This window comes from Talpa europaea, assembly GCF_964194135.1.
Source record: "Talpa europaea genome assembly, chromosome: 16".
In the NCBI taxonomy this organism is placed as follows: domain Eukaryota; kingdom Metazoa; phylum Chordata; class Mammalia; order Eulipotyphla; family Talpidae; genus Talpa; species Talpa europaea.
In genome coordinates this window covers 47,837,814-47,859,053 of record NC_140084.1, presented here as the reverse complement: position 1 = coordinate 47,859,053, position 21,240 = coordinate 47,837,814, and the positions used below count along the sequence as shown (strand labels likewise).

Here is a 21,240-nt window from a genome sequence, read left to right as displayed (position 1 = left end):
TGTGGGAAGGGCTCGCGCTGCCCCCTAAGGCCCCGCCGGCCCTCCTGGCCCTCTCCCGGGTACTCTGGTCCCCAAGGGCTCCGCTCCAGGTCCACCCCCTCCTCGCGGCCCGCAGCACGGAACCCGGCGGGTGTCGCCTCTCCCGGTGGGCGCCTCCCTCGCTCCTCCAGCCTCTCCGCAGCCCGCCCCGCTGCCGCCAGCTCGGCTGCTCTCAAGCCCGACCCTCCCTCAGTGTCGCCCCCCCCCCCCCGCCCAGTCAAGGTTTTCTGGAATTCGTGGCCCGCGCCCCCCCTCAGTCCCGGCCCCTCCAGCCTCACGCCCACTCCCACGTCCCAGGCTCGTCCGCCAGGGCCTCGGCCCGGCTTCCCTCGCCTCCCCCGCGCCCTCCGCCCCGTCTCCCGGGACTCGGTCTCTGTCCCCCTGACGCGTCCGCTTTCCGTCCGCCTAGTGCCGTTTCGCGCGAGTCCTCGAAGGTCCCCACTTCCAGTTCCCGCGCCTGGCCCGGCCCCGCCCCCCGCGCTCCCGGCCCAATCGGGGCCGCGCTCCTTTCCCGGGCCCGCCCCGGGTCAGGGCCGCCGCCTCGTGCGGGCTGCGCCGAGAGCGCGGCCCCGGCTCCTCCCGCCCCCCCGGGTCGGGCTCCGCTTGCCCGCGCCTTAGGGCCGGGCCGGGCTCGACTGTGTCGGATCAGGGCCAGCGCCCCTGCACTGTGGCCCCAGCCCTCCCCGCGCCCGTCACGGCCGGCCGGCGCGCCCTGGGGAGCGCAGACTCCACTCAGTGCCCGCGGAGCCTGTTCCGGCGCGGCCCCGCCCCCCGGCCTCCTCGCGCGGCCGGGCCAGGCCAAGTGAGCGGCCCGCGCCTCCTCCTTTAACACCTAGCTCGGCCCCGCCCCTGTCTCGGAAAGAGCCAATCGGCGCGTTTCATCTGCGGCCCCGCCCCAGCCAGCCAGGCCCGTCCCAGCCCTTCTCCGCGCTTCCACCCCGCCCCAACTCCCCCGCGGCCAATCGCGTCGGCTCGCCTCAGCGCGGCCCCGCCTCCTCCCTCCGTCGCCTCCTCCCGCCCAATCGCGCCCGGCGGTGCCCGGCGGCCCCGCCCCCTCCCGCCCCGCCCCTCCCGCCCCGCCCCCCGGCCAATGCTGAGCTCAGTCTGCGTCTCGTCCTTCCGCGGGCGCCAGGGGGCCGGCAAGCAGCAGCCGGCGCCGCCGCCGCAGCCGCCCGAGTCCCCGCCGCCGCCGCCGCCGCCGCCGCCGCCTGCGCAGCCCGGCCCCGCCGCGTCCCCGGCGGGCCCCCCGGCACCTCGCGGGCCCGGGGGCCGGCGCGCCGAGCCATGCCCCGGGCTGCCGGCGGCGGCCATGGGGCGGCACGGCGGCGGCGGCGGCGACAGCGGCAAGATCGTGATCAACGTGGGCGGCGTGCGCCATGAGACGTACCGCTCGACGCTGCGCACCCTGCCGGGGACGCGGCTGGCCGGCCTGACGGAGCCCGAGGCGGCCGCGCGCTTCGACTACGACCCGGGCGCCGACGAGTTCTTCTTCGACCGGCACCCGGGCGTGTTCGCCTACGTGCTCAACTACTACCGCACGGGCAAGCTGCACTGCCCGGCCGACGTGTGCGGGCCGCTCTTCGAGGAGGAGCTGGGCTTCTGGGGCATCGACGAGACGGACGTGGAGGCCTGCTGCTGGATGACCTACCGCCAGCACCGCGACGCCGAGGAGGCGCTCGACTCCTTCGAGGCGCCCGACTCCTCGGGCGCCGCCGGCGCCGCCGCCGCCGCGGGCGCCCACGACGCGGGCCTGGACGACGAGGCGGGCGCGGGCGGCGGCGGCCTGGACGGCGCGGGCGGCGAGCTCAAGCGCCTCTGCTTCCAGGACGCGGGCGGCGCCGGGGGGCCGCCGGGGGGCGCGGGCGGCGCGGGCGGCACGTGGTGGCGCCGCTGGCAGCCCCGCGTGTGGGCGCTCTTCGAGGACCCCTACTCGTCGCGGGCCGCCAGGGTGAGCGCGCTCTCGGGGCCCCCATCCCCTCGCGTCCCCCAGCGCCCCCACCCGCGGGAGCCTCCTCATCCCGGCCCTCAGAGCCCCAGCCCTGCCGCGGCGCCTCTTCTCCGCCCCCGGCCCCTGCGCGGAGTCTCCCGTGCTCCTCCGAACACACCCCCCTGCCCGGCTGTCCCCAGATCCCCAGAAGATGTGTCTCCCCAGCCTTCAGAGCCCCCCAGATCCCTCGAACCCCACTCTGCCTCTCTAGGCCCCCCTGGACGCGTAGAAGTTGCCTTCCCCACCTTGCCTGCTCCCCTCCCGAGCCCTTCCCCAGTGTAGTCTCGTGAGCCCTGCTCAAGCACGTTCTCCCGGCTGGCCAACCCTCAGAAGACCCCTCTCTAGCTCTCAGGGTCTGCATGTCCTGGACACTCAGAACACACTCCCCTGTGCCCCGGCCCGGGGAACCTGCCGGTCCCCACATCCCTCCATCAGCCCCTCTCCTGGGCCAGCCTCTCCCAACCCAGACCAGAGTCTTCCTCTGGCCCTCTCCCCACCGCTGCCCTTTCTCCCAGTGTCCTGACTATTCTTGAGCACTTCTGTTTCTTCCAGCCTCAGAGTCTCAGAAGACACCCTCTCCCCCCCACCCCGCCCCACTCTGTGCCGCTTGGACCCTCTGATCCTCTAAACCACTTGCTCTAGCTGCGACATTGCCCCCTCCCCTTCACTGCAACCCTGAGAGGCGTGGGTGCTCTTCCCTCCTGGGACCCTCCAGCACCCTCTGTGTTCCTGTCCCTGCTGCATCCTCCACACTAACTCCCAGCCCAGATTTTCCCGGAAAGCTCCAGACTTGTCCCAAGTCTTTTCCACTCCTCCTCAATGTCTCCAGCAGAGTCCTGAGCTCCCTCGATGTGCCTTTCCTCTGCCAGGCCTTCCACGGGTGCCCCAGAATTGCTTCTTCCTCACACCGCTTCTCCCTGCCATCCCTGGGGCTGCACAACCCACTCCCAGTCTCTCCAGAGCTTCCCAAGCCCCTTTCCTAATCAAACCACTTTCCCTCCTACTCCAGAATCCCACCTAGCCTCTACCCTTGGGACACCCCTCATGCTATCAGTTCCCCAGACTTCCTCCTTAAAATAGCTCCTAATTCTTTCTGTCCTGCCCTGGTATCTTTCCACACACACCCCCCCCCAACTTCCCCTTAACCCTCCAGTCCAGAGCCCAGGACTGGGCTCCTCTGCTCCCTGCCAAAGTGAGCCGAGAATCCCCCCCCTCCCTTGTCTCCCTCCAAATTACAGATTTCCCCCCCAAAGCTTTCTTCACCTCACCTCAAAACTTTCCACAAACATTTGTAACTTCCCAAACCCAATAGGTACCCTCCCCTCTGATTCTGCCTTGAATCCCTTCCTCTTCCTAACTTCCTCCCAGAGTCAGAAGAGACAGTTCGAATAGGGGGAATTAGAAAGTTCGAAGTAGAAAGAGGAGCGATTGCAGGACCCCCCCCTCTGCCCCCCCAGCCTCCTGGGGACCCAAACACCCGGAGGAGCTGGTCGGCCCCCTCCCCCCACCGTGCCGCGTCCTGGGCCGGGAAGGACGCGGAGCCGCAGTGCCGCATTCGCGCCGGGGGAGGGAGCGAGGGGGGGGGCCGGAGGCACCGCATAAAGTTTGGTCCCCGGGAAGCGCTGAGTTGGCGAGATTTGGCGTTGAGTGGGGGGGAGGTGGGAAGGAGGAGTTGCGGCAGGGACCTGATCCCAAATGCCCCCCAGGCCTTTGCGGTCCCCTTCTCCCATGACCCGGGGCGCCCTTCCCCCTCCTGACCCCCTTGAAGGGTGCTGGGGTGCAGCTTGGGGTCCGGGACAGCTGTGGGGGGATTACTCATTTACTCCATAATTTATTTATTTATGTATTTATTTACTTATTTGTTTGTTTATTTGCGTGTCCATAGTATCCCAAGCGCTTTCTGGTCTCGGAGTGAGATGACTTGAGAGTCGGGCGCTGAGGCCAGAGAGAAGTGGAGGGTCCCCCCCTCGCCCCACCGCTCCCGGTGTCCTAACCTCTCCTCTCCTTCTTACAGGACTCCACGCTCTCACGCCCCTTCTACTTTTGCGCCATCTCAGAGCAAGGGGTTAAAGCAGCCCCCACGCTGTCCAGCCTCTGCAGCTGCAGCGGGCGCCCACCTTCCCGCTAGGCGCTGGGCGGCCGGGAGTTAACCGAGCTCCTGGCCCGCGGCCTTCCGCTGGGAGGCGGCAGCACTGCGGCTGCGCGCCGCCTGCTCGGCTCCGGCCGAGAAGGGGTTAAAACCGGTCCCAGCCACTGCGGCTGCGCGCTCCGGCGGGGGCGCTGTCCGCGGTGCTGGCCGGCCCGCGCCCCGCCCCCAGGCCCGGCCGGCCCGCCCCCACTGCGGTGCCGCAGCCTGAGCCTCGCGCCCGGCTCGGCGGGGCGGGGGAGCACCGGGCATGCGCTCTGCGGCGGCCCCTGGCCTCTTAAACCACTGCAGAGAAAGGAGGGGGGCGGGTCCGGAAGAGCCCGTGCTCACCCCGGGCTCACCCCGAGTTACTAGATCCTCTTTGCACCCTGGCCCTAGTCCCCGTCTCTTCTCAGTCCTAGACTTTTCCTCTGCTCATTGGAGTAAAGACTCCTCCTTGCCGGGACACCCATCCCCTGCTCTCCGCTTCCCCGCTCACCACCACATGTTTGGTGAAGCCCGCTGTTGCCTGCAGGGGCCTGATCCCCACCCCCTCTAGGTTTCCACCAGAACCCGCACCACTTTGTGCAGTCCTGCGGTCCTCTCCCATCCCGGAATCACCCAGGTGCCTCACCCCCGACTCCCTCCACCTCTGACTAAGGCCCCTCATCTCTCTGCAGCCCTAGCCCTGCCCTGTCCTCATGTCCATACTCCTGAACCTCCCTTTCCTCATCTCTAGTTCCCCATTTTGAAATCTTGATCCTTTACTTTCCCCTTCCAGGTCCTAACACGTTCCCCATCTCCCCTCTTCCTGCCCCCTCCCCTCCTCCACCCTCCAGTCCCCCTGGGTCCACTCTTGTGCCGTCCTCTGGGTGAGGGTCTTCCCCAGCCGTCTCCCTTTTCTGGGGCCTGGACATTGGCCTTGCATCCTTAAGCCCTGGCCCCTCCCTGAGGCCTTGCAAAAGAGCCCCACTAGCTGATGCCCCCACACCCTTTGGATCCATCAAACCAGCCCTGACACTGTCTAGCCTCTAGAGCGCAGATCTCCTTGCTGAGTTCCAGACACCGAACCGAGCTCTTTGGCGATAGTTATCTGACTTAATACAACAATTCTGGAAAAAAGAAATCAAAACCCACAAAACCCCTGAGCTCTGGAAAGCTTCATCTCCTGACCCAAATTAGGGGAAAGTCGGGTCCAGACCCAGGCAGTCTTACTCTCAGCCACCTCGTGATTCTGCCTCAAGCCCATCTTCTCCCCAACTTCCCTCGGCTCCAAGCCTGGCCCCGACGCCTCCGAGGCACAGAGAGTGTATGTTCTTAGTCTTCCCTCCCTCCGTTAGCAGAACCCTTGGACCCTGCCAGTGAGCCGAGAGACAGGACACAGGAGCAGGAGGGTGGGTGAGGCGGTCTCCGAGGACAGGCAGCCGGAATGACTTTTCCTAGAAAAAGTTGCCTTTGCCCCATGTCCTGCTGCTGCTGGGGTCGGCTTCTAGTCAGGGGGGAGCTGCCTCTGGCCCGTTCCCTCTCTTTTTATGAGCTCTAGAGAGGAGAACAGGACGTGGGAAGTGATGAGGCCACTGGGTGGGGTCCCCTGGCTTCCCCCGGAGCTTGGGGCTGGATAGGGAGGGGCTTGTGGAGGTGCCTCATGGACCAGATGTCTGGGTCACCTGTCGCCCCTCTCTTCCGCCCTGTCCTGCAGTATGTGGCCTTCGCCTCCCTCTTCTTCATCCTCATCTCCATCACCACCTTCTGCCTGGAGACCCATGAGGGCTTCATCCACATCAGCAACAAGACGGTGACCCAGGCCTCCCCGATCCCCGGGGCGCCGCCGGAGAACATCACCAACGTGGAGGTGGAGACGGAACCCTTCCTGACCTACGTGGAGGGCGTGTGCGTGGTCTGGTTCACCTTCGAGTTCCTCATGCGCATCACCTTCTGCCCGGACAAGGTGGAGTTCCTGAAGAGCAGCCTCAACATCATCGACTGCGTGGCCATCCTGCCCTTCTACCTGGAGGTGGGGCTCTCGGGCCTCAGCTCCAAGGCCGCCAAGGACGTGCTGGGCTTCCTGCGGGTCGTCCGCTTCGTCCGCATCCTGCGCATCTTCAAGCTCACGCGCCACTTCGTGGGGCTGCGGGTGCTGGGCCACACGCTCCGCGCCAGCACCAACGAGTTCCTGCTGCTCATCATCTTCCTGGCCCTGGGCGTGCTCATCTTCGCCACCATGATCTACTACGCCGAGCGCATCGGCGCCGACCCCGATGACATTCTGGGCTCCAACCACACCTACTTCAAGAACATCCCCATCGGCTTCTGGTGGGCCGTGGTCACCATGACGACGCTGGGCTACGGAGACATGTACCCCAAGACGTGGTCGGGGATGCTGGTCGGGGCGCTGTGTGCCCTGGCGGGGGTGCTCACCATCGCCATGCCCGTGCCCGTCATTGTCAACAACTTTGGCATGTACTACTCGCTGGCCATGGCCAAGCAGAAGCTGCCCAAGAAGAAGAACAAACACATCCCCCGGCCCCCCCAGCCCGGCTCGCCCAACTACTGCAAGCCCGAGCCGCCCCCGCCGCCCCCGCCACCCCCTCACCACGGCAGCGGCGGCATCAGCCCCCCGCCGCCCATCACCCCGCCCTCCATGGGGGTGACTGTGGCCGGGGCCTACCCTCCGGGGCCGCACACGCACCCCGGGCTGCTCAGGGGCGGGGCGGGCGGGCTCGGGATCATGGGGCTGCCGCCTCTGCCGGCGCCCGGGGAGGCTTGCCCGCTGGCCCAGGAGGAGGTGATCGACATCAACCGGGCAGGTGAGGACGGTGAGCGGGGCGGGCAGGCGGGCGGCCTCGGAGGGGGGCGCCGCAGGATGTCGCCGGAGGGACAAGGTGGGCGGGCAGCGGGGAGGGCGAGGGAAGCCACAGGCGCACCGGAAGGGCCTGGCACCGAGAACCCGCGTTTGCATGAAAGTGACAGTCTCGGGGAGACAGACTTGCCACCGGGCTTTCGGGGGGACCAGGATGGCGGGGTCATCGGTTGGACGGTTGGGGGAGAGAGGGGGCTTGGAGAGATGCGGGCGCAAAGGGGGTCTCCCCCGGGCTGAAGACCGAGGGCCGGTGGCCGCGTCCGGCTCTCCCCGAGGCCATCCTGAGAAAGAGGTGGTCGCTGAGCGGAGAGGTGGGGGGCGCCCGGGGGACCGAAGCTCAGAGTCCAGGTTTTAGCAGACCCAGAAAGGGCTCGAAAGCTGCGAGCCAGGGCCAGCTGCCCCGGGAACAGCGGGGTCACTCGGGGCCCAGGGCCCCACGTGGTCTGGCAGCAGGACACGCGGCCAAGGGAGAGTTCGGGAAGCGAGGCGGGGAGGTGAGGAGGCTGGCGTGTGGCTGTCCGTGGGCCCCCCAGCCTGGGCCTCAGAGGCAGGGATTTGGGTGTCCAGGAGGAGGGAGAGGCTAGCGGGCCCCACCCCCATGCCGTAAGTAGGCCAAGAAAGGGAGCTGGCCCCCATCTTCTCCCTCAGCTGCTGACCCAGTTTCACACCAATTAAAAATAACTCGAGTCAGAGCCTGGGGGACCCCCACCTTCCCCCCCCCTCACCTGTCACCTTCCCAGCCCTTCCCCACCATGCCCTTTCCGGCGCTCGCGCCCCTCCCTGAACACCCAGCCCCAACCCCTGCGTCCCCTCCGGGCATCCCTCCAGACCCACCCCGGCCACCGCCACCCTGGCCCAGTTCTTCCTCCCCAGCACCCAGCTCCTGGCCCGACCGCCGCCCCGGGGCCTCCCCTGACGCACCTCTTCTCGTGGCCACCTCCCGGCCCTGCCCTAGATGTCTCCCCGACACAGCCCGCCCCTGTGGCCCCGGCCCCGGGCCCTGCAGCCACGTCCCCAGCACCTCGCCCCGAACTGTGCCCCTCTGCTGCCTCACCTGCTCCCAGCACCCTGCCCTCAGCGCCCAGGTGCCCCCGACACCCTCATCTCGCTGGTGGGGTCCCCACCGGGTGTTTGCCCACCTCACTCCCTCTTGTGTCTCTTTCTGGCCCCCTGTGGATGCAGATCCCCGCCCCAACGGGGACCCAGCAGCAGCTGCGCTTGCCCACGAGGACTGTCCGGCCATCGACCAGCCCGCCATCTCCCCCGAGGACAAGAGCCCCATCACCCCCGGGAGCCGGGGCCGCTACAGCCGGGACCGAGCCTGCTTCCTCCTCACTGACTACGCCCCTTCCCCTGACGGCTCCATTCGGAAAGGTGAGGAGCCTTCCGTAGGCCCCGGGGCCTTCCCCCTCTGCCCCCCCTCTCCCGTGGGGAGGGGGGGGAGAGGGGAGTGGAGGGAGGCATCGGACTTCCCACCCCTCGGCCCCCAATTGCCTCTGTCCCAGAGCCCCCCCCCAAAGTCTCCTCACCACTGACCCTTCACCTGTCTTTATTCCATCTCCATTCCCCCCCCGCCTGGACCCTCTGCCCTCTTCCCCCACCCCCAGCCACCGGTGCTCCCCCACTGCCCCCCCCAGACTGGTGTAAGCCAGGTCCCCCAAGCTTCTTGCCCGACCTCAACGCCAACGCTGCAGCCTGGATATCCCCCTAGTGGACGAACCCCCTCCCCCCGGGGTAAGTAGCCCCCACCTCTGGTCCCCCCTCCCTCCTGACTAACCCCTCTAAGAACATGCAGCCCCCACTGACCGAGACTCCCACCCCCTCACTATGAACAGCTCCATTCAGTTAACCCCCACTCCTGACACTGACCCCAGGACCTGCTGTGCCCCCCACTAACCCCCAGTACTAACCCCAGCCCTCCCCACTGTGTGCCGGACCTCCGTCCCCCACCCTCACGACTGACCCCCATCCTCATCCCCATGCACACCTCTCCCTGCCCCCCTCCCCTGCCTTGTGGATGAAATCCAAGCAAGAGAACTGGGTGGACGCTTAGGACACTCATCAGGTGCAAGATGGGGGGAGAAAGCCTCAGCCCGATCCAGGCACGGGTGACGCGCCCATGCGTCGGGCATGGACATTCAGCAAAGTCCACATGCCCAGGAGCTCCCAGTTTGCTGGGAGACGCAGAGAGAGCCAGAAAGTCACTCCTGGAGGTGGTGCATGCTGGAAGGGAGGGAGCACAGGACATGCAGAAAGAGGGACATGCAGAGCTCCCCAGGGTGGCCTCCGCGAGGAACCCAGATCTGAGCTGTCCTGGCCATGAGCGAGGGAGTGATCTCATTAGACAGTGGCGCCGCAGGGGTCCCCCACCCCCAGCTAGGAGCAGGGGAGGGGCAGGAAGACTTTGTCCAGACCCCTGGCGGGACAGTCAGCTCTCAGGCCCTGTGGGGACGGGCTGAGGCCCGGAGGACGGAGCAGGCTGGCATGAGTCTCCATGAGCCTGGGTCGGGGCTGCAAGGATTGAAAGGAAGGAAGAGGCAGAGAGAGTCGGGGGTCAGGGGCCTAGAGGGACGGGGCGTGGAGTGAAGAGGTAGTTGGCAGAGGAGGACTTCCACAACCACGAGCGCGGAGATGGGCGCAGATTCCGCAGGCCTCACGAAGGTCCGCTCACCCCCACCCGCGCTCGCGTGCGTTCACCCAGTCCTCAGTGAATCACCGAGGACTCGGCCCGGGCCCTGGAGGCCTGGCAGCGCGCAGAGCAGGAAGCAGCTCAGGCCTGACAGCCTCCAGCAGCGCGCAGCCCCGTGTCCATCTGCCCATCAGCTGCTGGTAACTCTTACCGGAACAGCCCCGGGGGAGAGTTGGCCCAGAGACGCGTGCTGCAGCCGCCCTGGTCGGAGACGGCGGAAGGCAGGCACATGTCGCTTCCTGCCAAGGGTTCTGAGAAATGCATCCTTGGGCACTTTGTCCTTGGGTGGATGCCAGGGAGTGTAATTGCACACACCTCGATGGTGCAGCCTGTCGGGGCCGTGGCTGGCCGGTCTAAGCGAAGCCTGACTGTAAACAAGTCGAAATAAATAAGTAAATAAAGAACAAGGTCGATACTATGGCCACTGCGGATAAGGGGGCCTGGGAAGGCCTTTTTGGAGAGGCAACATGAAATCTGAAAGGCCAATAGATCCAACCAGGTTGAAGGAACAGCGTGTGCTAAGGGCCTGGGGTCCTGAGGTAGGATGAGCTTGGTTAGTTAAAGGAATAGCAAGGAGGGAAGCCAGTGACCAAGAGGGGACGGGTGCCAGAAATCGGGGTGGGGAGGAAGGATCATACGGGATTTTTGGCCACAGTGACCACAGGCTGAGTTTTGTCTTTAAGGTGAAGGGAAGCCAGCTGGAGGAATTTGAGCCATCACTTATTCATTCAACAAACCGGTAGATTTTTTTCCTTAGAAATACAGAGCTAGAATCTGAAGACCCCCTACCTACAGTCTTAAAAAATGGCATAGTAGAACTTAGGGTCCCTCAGGAGCCCCTCCCCATCTAAAACCCCCTTGTTTCACAGAAGTTGAGGGAAGGCCATGCCAACTCCAGGCCACAGAGCAGAGAGGGACTTGAACCCAGGCCTCTGGGCGCCTAGTGCAGAGGGGACTGTTTCTTCTCCTTCCATCCTACCCCCACCTCCTTGGTGACCCCCTACAGCACCCTCCATTCTCATCTCATTACCTCCCCTCCCTGCCCCCCTCTCTCCCTCCCCCTGCTTGCACCCAGCCCCATTCCCACCCTGTCCCCCCACCCCTATCTGGATGGGCCCCCATGGAACTGAGGGCTGTAGGTGTGGGGAGGATTTGGGAATGTGGGGGAGGGCGGGAGGGGGTCTCTGCTTCTCTTGCCTCAGATGCCAAAATCCATTCATTGAACTCAAATGATGGCCGGAGCTGATGGGGCTGACTGAGTTCTCTGCCCTGGAAGTCCCCGACCCTCCCTCCTCCTCCCTGCCCTCCGCCTCCACGACCCACCCCTCCTCCCAAGGCCCTTCCCCCTGGCCTGTCCCCACCTTCCCTCACCTACCCCAGCCTTCTCCTTGCTTCCTTTGTCGCCCCCCCCCCCAGTCACCCCGGAAGCTCCTTCCATATTTGAAGTCTCTGGCCGCCCCCATTTCACTGCTCCCCTCCCCCGGAAAACACCAGAGAGGAGGAAGAGATCCCGGCGTTTCTCCGTCCCCCCAACAGTGAGGCTGTGTTGGGGGGTTCCCCCTGACCTCCCTTCCCCAGCCGTGACTCTGTGTATTTCTGTCCCCAGCTCTTGTCACCGCCTGAGACCTCGTGAGACCCTCGGTCCCCCCCTGCCCCTTCCCCCCAGGTTAGCAATCGGGAATGGCGGGGAGGGGGTGTCCCCAAGATACCGGCCTTCGGACTTCCCCAGGCCCTTTCTCCTCTGGTCCAGAGGCCCTCGTTCACACAGGCCCCTTGGCACTGCCTAGAAGAGCCTAGAACTACCCCCCCCCCCAGGACAGGGGCTCAGGGAGCCTCAGACACGCATGCGCGCCCCAGCCCGCCCCCGGCAGCTGTCAAGACGGATGACCTTCCCGGCCCCCTTCAGAGAGACCCCACTAGAGCCTCCAGGGCGCGCCTGCCCCCTCACTTCTGGGAGCTCTCCTCCTGGCTCCCGGGGCACCCCTAACTTTTGCACCTCGCAGCCCTGCACCCCACCTTTCCTCTCCCTACATCTAGAGAGCCCTCGCCCTGCTCCCCTCCAAGCCCTCTCCCCGGCTGCTCCCCCACATGCATTCCACCTGAGCTCCCCCCATGCCCCTGCTGCCCACCATCCGCCTTGCTGCCCCCCACCTCTTGCCTCCGATAAGGGCGCCAGTGGGGGGAGGGGAGGGGGGCGGGCCGCGGTGGGGAGGGCTGGGGGGTGTGGTGGCGGCTACCTTCCTCCTAACCCCGAGTCTCTCCCCCTCCCCGTGTGTGCACCCTTCTCCCGACGCCGACTGCCTGTCCGGTTGGTCCACTCTCCCCGCCCGGCCGCCGCTGCGCCCCCTCTGCCGCCGCCGGCCGCCTCGTCCGTGTTGGCGTCTGTCTCTCCCCCTGCCCCCCTCTGTCTCCGTCTCCTCCATCTGTCTCCCCCTTTCTCTCCTGCCTCCCTCTGTCTGGGGGCCTGTCTGTCGGCCCCCGCCCCCCGTTTCTATGTCCACGCTTCCCCCCCCCCCCAGGTTACGAGAAATCCCGCAGCCTGAGCAGCATCGCTGGCCTGAGCGGGGTGTCCCTGCGCCTCGCGCCCCTCGCCACGCCCCCCGGCTCTCCCAGGGCCGCCCGCCGCGCGCCCCCCACCCTGCCCTCCATCCTCTAGCGCTCCCCTCCCCCCTGTGGGGGGACTCGGGGGTGACAGGGAAGAAGGTCAAAGGAGCTGGGGGTGGGGGGTGGGGGAAAGGGTTTTTTAAAAAAAAACACAAAAAGTCATTAATAATATGCAACCGAGACGACGACGCCAGCAGACACCCCCGGGCCCCTCGCCCCCACCTGGGTCCCCAGGATGGAGGGGGAGGAGCCAAGCCCATCCCCCTCCCCCAACTGCACCCCGACCAAGACAAAGCCTTCTCAGGTCTCCACGAGCCATAGGACACGCCCCCCGCCCTCTCGTGTAAATACGTCCCGATTATGCCAACCACATCTCGGGGCACCTCTCCTCCCTCTGCATGCGCCCCCCGACCCGGACCCCTCTAATTCCACCTCAGCAATAAGCCGCCGGGGCTGCATGCCAGGCGTCGGAGGGACCGGCGCTGGGGGGGCGGGGCCGCCGGGGGTCTCCGCGCCCCCCCCCTTGCCACCCCCGGAGGGCGACCCCGCGCGCCTTGATTAAAAAACAAAAATGAAGCGACCATGCGGGGGAAGGCGGAACAGCCGCCCAAGCCAGAAGCCAGAGCTGAGCTCAGATGGTGGAGCGGGAGGCAGGGGGGTGGGCTGCGGACAGCTGCTCCCCAGCCTCGGGGAGGCGCGCTCTGGTGAATTTCACTCTCCGCCCCCCCCCCCCCCCCCCAGGGATCTGCTGCCTCTCCTCTCGCTGCATGGACCCAGACCTCCCATCCTAGACTCCCCGGGATGATCTGGCCCCAGCACATATCAGCCCCCCCCCCCCCCCCCGCAGACTCCCAGGACTTGAGACCTGCACCAGAACTCCCGACACCGACCCTGGCACCCCGCCCCCCCAGGGCCCCACACACTCCTAGGACTTAACTCCACACTCAGATGCTGCCCGCCCAGGCCCACTCCCGCCCCTCTGGACTGCATCCCAGCCCCTCTCACACCTCCAAGACTTGGCCCAAGCCCTCCAGCTCACTTTCAGCCTTTGGGATGCGCCAAATCCTCCCCACAACTCAGACATTTCCTGGACACCCCCCAGATCCTCAGGCCTGCGCCCCCTGCCCCCAGACATCCCCAAACCTCAGACATCCACCTCAGGTTCCCCTGACGCTAGACTTTCCAAGATGGGATCAACCTGTCTGCAATTCCAGGGAACCCGAACTTCCCAGGGCTCCCCATTTTCTTATGGCCAGCCCTGCCCCCGACCTCCGAGGGGTGCCCCAAAGGTGCCCTCTTCGTGGACACCAGTGTTTCCCGGAAGGTCTTATTTGTGCCCCTGGCGACGCGCTGGGTTTTAGGCCGCGCAAGTATAGACGCTTATTCTTAAGGTGTTGCCTTTCCTGGAATTTTTGCACATAAGCCGGTAAGTCCAGCTCCTGCTGCTGGGTCGGGACACACGTCTGCTTAGGGCGGACGCGTTTCCCTTGGAAGCAGAGGCCGGGCGAGTGGAGGGACATGGATTCCGAGACGCTTGGGAAACTCCTCGGTGGCCACCCGGGCTGGCACCTCAGCCTTCCCTCGCCTCGCCGCGCTCGCGGGTGGAAAATCAGCTCTCACGTCCCATCCTAATAGGATGCGCTACCTCCCCCAGGCCAGGGACCACACTGGTCCCAGAATCCTTGGAGGACTCCCTTTTGGAGCTGGGGGCCCTCGGAATTAGCCACCTCCCTCCCCCGGCGCTCCCGCGGCCTCAGGAACACCCCCACCCGAGGGCTGGGGTGTCACTGAGCACGATTCTTGATGCAACGATTCCTATGCAAGGGGCATTTTGAGCCCCCCCATCCTTCCCTGGACCCTAAACCCTGGTGAATCAGGGGTGAGGGGTGGGGTGGGTAACGGTGGGATTGGGGTGGGTCGGGGCAAAGGGCTAGGGGCTCCAGACACCAGGGTATGGGGGGTGGGGACCGATTATATTGCCAAAGGGTTTAACTACTTTAAAAAAAAAAAAAAGCCCCCAGATTCCCCTGACCTCACGGAAGCTGAACGGTTCAGGGAAAAAGGGGTGAGGGTCTTTTCCAAAGGGTACGGACCTCTTCCCAAGTCTCTCCCTGCTCGCCCACCTGCCATAAGTACCCCGCTTTTTAGTTAAGCTTTTAAAAATCACCACGATCATTATAAACCTCGACGACACGTGCTCCCCGGCCCCCCGCCCATCCCCCAAGTCATCAGCGTGGGATTCGGGGAGGGAGAGAGAGCCACAGGGACTGCCCGTCCCGCGCCCCTTTTCCCCCCGGCCGCCAGGGTGCCCGCAACCGCACGCATGCGCTGCATGACGCGCCCCCCACACGCATGTCGCGCCCCGCCAGCGCTCCGGGAACGCACGGACACGGGGCGGGGGGCGGGCGGTTGGGGAGGAAAGACAGGCGGGGGTCTTCCTGTGCTCAGCGGCTCCTCCCCAACACACACAGCAATAAGTTTCACTCCAACGTGGGCGGGGCGGGCCCGGCCTGCCGTCGAGGGGGGCCGGGGGAGGGGCGTGGCGAGGGGGCGCTCTCAGGGATGGGGGCGGGGCCCGGAGTCAGCGTGGGGAGGGGAGGTCTGCAAATCGTCCAACTCTGGTGCTAACGGCGGGTCTTCTCAGCCCACCCCCAGGGCAGGGAGGGAGGGGTCGGCGCGGTCCCCCCCCCAGCCTCCCCCACGCCCACCCTGGGTGCATGAACCGCCCGATGCAGAAGCTGCCGCATGTCAACACCCCTCCCCAAAGAAAAAGTGTCATGCCCCCTCCCCACCCACCCCCAATAAAAGTTCCTTTTCATTTAAAAGTGGCTTCTCGTTTGTCCCCTGGGAAGGTCTGGGTCTCCCAGGGGTGTTTTGGGGGGTTAACAGCAGGCTGCATCTTTAAGTATTCAAATGCCAAAGATGTGCACTTTGGGGGTTCAGGCAGATTGCCTTGATCGTGGCTCTCACCTGATGGGGGGCGAGTACCTGCCTCAGTCTCCAAGCTGTAAAGGCAGGGACCTCTGAGAGCACCTGGGTTCTGGGTTCCTAGTGAGGGTGACTAGTCACAGGGGTGGGGTAAATGTAGCGGGGTCCCCAGTGTCCGCTCAGGGGCTAAGAACCCCACACCCCTCATTGATGATTCTGAAGCGAGGCTCGGCATCTCCAACTTCTCAGCACCTGTGTGTCCTTGGGCCGGTCTCTCGACCTCTCTGGACTCGCTTCCACGGGGCTAAAAAGGGCGGATGGGGCGATCGACCCCTTCTGCAACCATCTGAACGCCAGCCAGGTGCGAGGTGCCAACTGCTCTGGAAAGCAACAGGCCCTTCCTCTCGGGGCCGAGCAGCTGGAGGCAGACACGTTTCCTGCAGCGCGGCACAAAGCCAGCAAGGAGCCGATCCTTTGCAGCTTCACAAACACCTGCAGACTGGGCCCGAGGGCCGTGGCACCTCTCCGGGCGGCTGGGGCGGAGGCTTGGCGCGGACACTGATGCTCCGAGTCTCGGTTTACTCACCTGTTTAATGGGGGGAATGCCTTGCCGGGAGGCTGGGGGGAGGGGAAACGTCATTTCTCACGGAATGCATGGAACACAGGGGATCCCGCTACGGGTGCAGCCGGCATTGCAACCTGCAGGCTGAAGAGGCGGGTGTCCCTCGGGCCGCATCCCAGACGGCGCGCCCCGCCCCCGCCCCCGCCCCCGCCCCCCGCCTTGCAGAAACACACGTGGCCAGCAGGGGGAGCCCGTCGGGGTCCGACTTTATTCGGGCCTCCAGCTGGGAGTTGGGGGAACTCCTCCAACTCCAAATAAGCCGTGATCACACCAGTGCACCGAGAAGGTAGGGTGGCGCAGCGGGGGCGGGGGGAGCAGGGGCTGAGGTGGGTCCCCTCGCCCTGCCCCTCTGCAAGGTCAAAGGTGGCTGGAGCTTGGGCCTTAGGCTCCAAGTTGGCGGGTCAGGAGCTGAGTGGAGACACCAGGGCAAGGGGAAGCCATGGTGGGGGTGGGAAGGCGCGCTCCCTTCCTGATAAAGATCATCAACAACTGAAGGAAGGATGGGGAGCAGAGGGGACCACAGCTTGTGAACGACACCCCAATTTCCTCCCAAGCGACAGTCCCAGTCCGTGCCGCCCTACACCTGTTTAGGGGGTCACAGGGAAGTCTCCGGGTCCCCCTTGGGGCTGATAAGTGCCATAGTGCCAGAGGGTGGCACCATCTCCAAAGTGCAAGCCAGAGGGCGGGTTTGTGGGGCGGGTGCCTTAGGGGCCAGGGAGGGCGGGGCTGGGCGGCGGGGGACAGGGTGGGGTCACTGGGGGGGCCCAGCGGCCGGCGGCCCCTCGGGGTCCAGGGACTGGGGCCCAGACCCCGGCTCCGCCTCCTCCGGCTCCTCGTCCGAGGCCACGCCCTCCTCCAGCCGGAACACCTGGCGCACCGTGCGGGTGGTGAAGGTGAGCGGGACGCGTCTGCGGAGACCCCAGACCCCGGGAGGCAGAGTAAGTGGAGGGAGCAGAGAGGGGTGAGGGAGACGGGACAGCAATGGAGCGACTGGCAGGTGCAGCCGCGGGAGCAGAGTGAGAGGGAGGCGGGGAGACGGGCCTGAAGGGCGCAGAGCTGGGGAGGGCGGGGCAAAATGGCGGTGCAGAGAGCACAGGGAAAGACACCTTGGGCCTGGCACACACAGCCCCCCCCCCTCCCCGCATCCCTGCGGACCCCATTTTTTCCTTTTGCTGCTCACGGCAACCCTGCCCTATTGCATCCCGGGGGGTGCTGGGGCGAAGCTGCACGTGGGCAGCGCGGTCATACCGGATCCGGTTCCTCAGCGTCGCCGCCTCCCGCTTCAAGGACTCATTGGACTCTGTGATATCATCCAGGTCCCGCTGCAGCCTCCTGCGGGCAGCGTTGGCCCGGGACGCTTCCTCCTCAGCCGCCTCCACCTGGCGCTTCAGCTGTTTCAGCCGGCTGGTCTCCTTCTCCAGCTTGAGGGAGCAGGGGGTGGGGTGTAAGGTCATCTCTGGGTTCCATCCTGGGCCCTCTTTACTCTGTCCCATGCCCCCTAAATGCTGTTCTCCTTTCCTGACACTCTCATACCAGCCACTGTAACAGGGTGGTCCCCAGGAAAGGGGGAGGTTCCCTGCCCCACCCAAGGGAGGGTGGAGCTGAGCAGGAAGAGGAGAAGCAGCAGAAGAGACTGAGGAAGGAAGCAGGATGGAGCCAGGAGACCTGGAGGAGGCGCATGGGGCCTAGAGACACGTGAAGAAACTGTGCTTGTCTTTTGGTCGTGGACTGGGTGACACAAATGTGGGTGAGACCCGTGGGGAGGTGACAATGGCAGCTTTTATCTTGATGTTGATTTTGCTCTTTTCCTTCCGGACTTGTCCGGTTGTTTGTGACCCTTTTCTGTGGGTCCCCACTGGAAGATGCTTTAGACTTGTAGCAGGCTTTGGGGCCTTGTTTTGGGCCAATCCCATTTGGATGGACTTTTACCCACGAGGGGACGGGTAACTCTGGATGCTTCATTTAGAAACTAGACTCTTTGCCTTACCTGTATTGTTTCCTAGTTTTATTAAAGTTCCTTTCCATTAAAGTCTCCTATGTTTTGTGTTGATGCGGCGGATGGCAGAACCCATTTAGAATAGGCAGGTTTGCGGGGTTTGGACTGCCCCTCTCCCTGTCCTATAACAGATTTGGCGATTTGGCGTCCAATGTGATTTAGGACATAGCCATCCGTGGTTAGTCAGCCCCATGGGGAAATTGGGCTTCCCTATGGCACTGGCTACCATAAGCGCAAATGTGATTTTTGGTTTCTCCAGATGCTTTAGACTTGTGGCAGGCTTTGGGGCCTTGCTCTGGGCCAATCCCATATGGATGGACTTTTACCCACGAGGGGACGGGTCACTTTGGGTGCTTCATTTAGAAACTAGACTCTTGGCCTTACCTGTATTGTTTCCTAGTTTTATTAAAGTTCCTTCCCATTAAAGTCTCATATGTTTTGTGTTGATGCGGCGGATGGCAGAACCCATTTAGAATAGGCAGGTTTGCGGGGCTTGGGCTGCCCCTCTCCCTGTCCTATAACACCACCAGCCCAGGGCCACCCCCACATGGACTCACAAAGGTCTTTGTAAGCTCATAGCTGACCCTGGCCTTCCCATCCTCAAAGCCTTCACAAGGCTCCCCAGTACCTACAGGGTGCTGCCCCAGAGCCTCACCATGGTGTTCTAGGCCCTGCAGGGTCTCCCTCCCACAGACCCACTAGCAAGACTGTTTTCACCAAGGCCCTTTCCAGACGCCGCCATCTCTTTTTTTCAAAGAGGAGGCACACACATCATGCTTTCTGCAGCCCCTCTGACTTCATTTCCTGTCACTCACACCCCTACCTCATCCTTTTCTCTATCCATACATGCCTGCTTTTTGCTCCAAACTCACCAACTCTACTCCAGGGGAATTGCCATTCCCCATCTGCTTGATCTCACCCATCTGGTCTCAATTCAAATGTCACCTCCAGCCAGAGGCTTCCCCCGATCTAAAGACGATTCCCCAATCCTCAGGGTGCCCTTCCATCTTGGTTATCTTTTCTTCATAACCCTTGTCACAATCTGTAATTATGTTTGTTTGCGTATAGGTTCATTGTCTTTGCCTGCACTGCAAATGTGAGGGCAAGGGTCTTTTCTATCTCCAATTCCTAGCACAATGCCTGGCAGACAGTAGCGGGGGTGTCAGTAAGTGTGTAATGAATGCAGAATAAAATGCAGTAGAGCTTTTAAGGGCACAGTAATTTGGTCCAGAGCTGATGACCTGGTATCTGATCCAGGCTCCTGACTCTATGACTTTGGTGCAAATTATATCCCCTTTTAAAATTTCCAGTTCCTCACCTGTAAAAGGGGGCTGGTGAGAGAATACAAGCACGTATTTTTTAAAGAGCACTAGTATAGAGCTTGGAACACAGTTAACTGCTCGATAAATATATAGGGCACTGACTGTGGCTGGAGTGCTAGTGTCTGAAACCAGTCTCAGTTTTCTCAGTTTCCCTTGAATAAGAGGGAAAATAATGGTACCTATCTCAGAGGGTTTTGATAAGAACTAACTATGCCACCCGTGTCTTTACTGCAGCACCTGGTGCACAGAAAGCACCCAAAAAACATCATCTGTGGTTATTTTAGACCTGGTCTAGCCTCTGACTAGGGTTTTACTTCTTCCCTCTCCTGGCTGTCTCAGTTTCCACCAGGGCTTTCCCAGATTCCAGAATTTATGGATCACAAAGTTACTGATTCTGTCTCTACACATGTGCCAAGGATACCCAGAATGGTATTTGCCCTCAGTTCCAGTCTAACCCCCAAGTGCCTCTTGTGATGGGAACTCGTTGCCTCACTACTCCTCCCCCCAGATGCCACGTGTTAGTCCTCAGCCAATGGTTCCCACGACACTAGCTGCTCACCTGGTCCCGGAGCTGGTCAGCCACTCTCCGCTCCTCTTCCACCTGCAGCACCAACTCCTTAAGCCGCTTTTCAGACTTGCGCATCAGCTTTCCAGAAAGGAGGCGCTCCCTGAAAAGAGACATCCAGAGAGGCGCTCACCCGAGGTGATGTCCCAGGACCTGGTCCAGTGGCCACTGACCTGTCCTTTGACTGACCTTTGCCCTCTTCTTACCTCATCTTATTCTTAGGTTCCTAGGGCCAGACACTGGACCCACCTATCCTTCCTGCCCTCCTCTGTGTCCTCATAGCCCTTAACCTCCAACTCAGGCCTTATCGTCCCCTCCTGGCCTGGAATTTTCCTTTTCTCTCTGTCCTTTCTTTCTCATCTTCCTTCTCTAGTGGTGTAGAGGTGTTTGGAACTCCCTGAAAGCCCAGAGCGCCATCCTCAATCATCTTTGTTGCTCTCTCTCCTTCTCAGTCACTCTTCCTTGCACAAGCTCATCTGTGCCCCAGGTTTCCATGACCAGTCTGGGATCTGCCACATCTGTCTCTTGAGCCCAGCCTGGCTCCACCTTCGTCCAGAAGACCCTGTGTGGCCCTGGACCCAGTCTCTCCTCCCAGGCCCAGTTCTCCCTTTGGATTCCCCATGATGCACCAGATCAGATGCTGGAGCCATCTTCTGTCTCCTGACAGTATCAGACACTAGCAGTAGCTCAGATCAGGCAGGGGCTCTCACTAGACCATGACTTCCATGGGGCTAGGGGAGGGCAAGCAGTACACTCTTCATATATGCTTGCTAAGAACTGGAGGCAAAGGGAACTTTATACAACTTTGGATACAAGACAACACTTCACCAGATGACGGTATAGACACTGGTAAAGAGTCAGGCGTCCTGGGTTTAAAGCCCATCTTTGCCTTCGTTTTCCTACATATAAAATAGGGGTGACAATGGTCCTCTCCGAAGGATGATGTGATATCAAATGTGTATAAGCAGTCGACATCCGACATATAGGAAGTCTCCAATACATGGGAACTGTTATTATTGTGACAAAATAGTATCGAGCAGAAGGAAAATCTGTTGTTAAGCTTGGTAGTATATATTTTTACAAGCACAGTGGTTCTTAACTGGGACTGTTGGGCAGAGTGTCCCTGGTTGTTTCAGACACTGGTGATGGAAACGTTTTCAGCCGTACAGTGCTGCTGCTTCCTGCTGATGAATAGGGATATAGGGTGTGATTTTGGGCAAAAGTGCAGTGATTTGTGTGACCATGAGGCAAGTGCAATGGAACAACGCCTAGGCTGACCCAGACTCCTGCCATCATTCAGCTGCCCAGCTCTGGGTTTCTCACATAAGAAAAATTCCTTATGACAGAGCGATGCCTTGATTCTCACCCCTTCTGTATCTGGAACCTTGGCAATGTGACATTGCAGCTGCTCCCATCAAGACGTAAAAACTATCCATTCCCTTAAATCAGAGCTTCTACTTGCTCTACTTAACAGAATGTAGCAGAAGTGACAATGGACCAGTT

The 21,240-nt window shown here is 62.7% G+C and overlaps 2 protein-coding genes across 7 annotated transcripts in view; one reads left to right on the top strand and one right to left on the bottom strand.

Annotated features, from left to right (window-relative positions):
• Nucleotides 1-1,129: 1,129 nt before the first annotated feature.
• On the top strand, nucleotides 1,130-12,356 carry KCNC3 (potassium voltage-gated channel subfamily C member 3; the record flags this gene model as incomplete). Of its 3 annotated transcripts, none has more annotated exons than XM_084257946.1 (4): nucleotides 1,130-1,987; nucleotides 5,851-6,958; nucleotides 8,194-8,385; nucleotides 12,220-12,356. In XM_084257946.1, the coding sequence occupies 4 exons, from the start codon at nucleotides 1,130-1,132 to the stop codon at nucleotides 12,354-12,356; spliced, it is 2,295 nt and encodes a 764-aa protein (XP_084114072.1). The 3 variants fall into 3 exon arrangements, with proteins under 3 accessions (XP_084114072.1, XP_084114073.1, XP_084114071.1); XM_084257947.1 differs by lacking the exon at nucleotides 12,220-12,356 and adding an exon at nucleotides 8,619-8,722; XM_084257945.1 differs by lacking the exon at nucleotides 12,220-12,356 and adding an exon at nucleotides 8,619-8,722 and having other exon boundaries at nucleotides 5,851-7,033.
• Nucleotides 12,357-16,530: 4,174 nt separating this feature from the next.
• MYH14 (myosin heavy chain 14) overlaps nucleotides 16,531-21,240 on the bottom strand; it is a gene marked incomplete at its 5' end in the record, with an annotated part of 57,670 nt that continues 52,960 nt past the window's right edge. For all 4 annotated transcript variants that reach the window (XM_084257722.1, XM_084257723.1, XM_084257724.1 and 1 more), the window contains 3 exons: nucleotides 16,531-16,762; nucleotides 17,103-17,275; nucleotides 19,732-19,840. In XM_084257722.1, coding sequence (XP_084113848.1) covers nucleotides 16,606-16,762; nucleotides 17,103-17,275; nucleotides 19,732-19,840 — 439 coding nt within the window. In that variant the 3' untranslated portion in view covers nucleotides 16,531-16,605. The remainder of the gene's footprint in view (nucleotides 16,763-17,102; nucleotides 17,276-19,731; nucleotides 19,841-21,240) is intronic.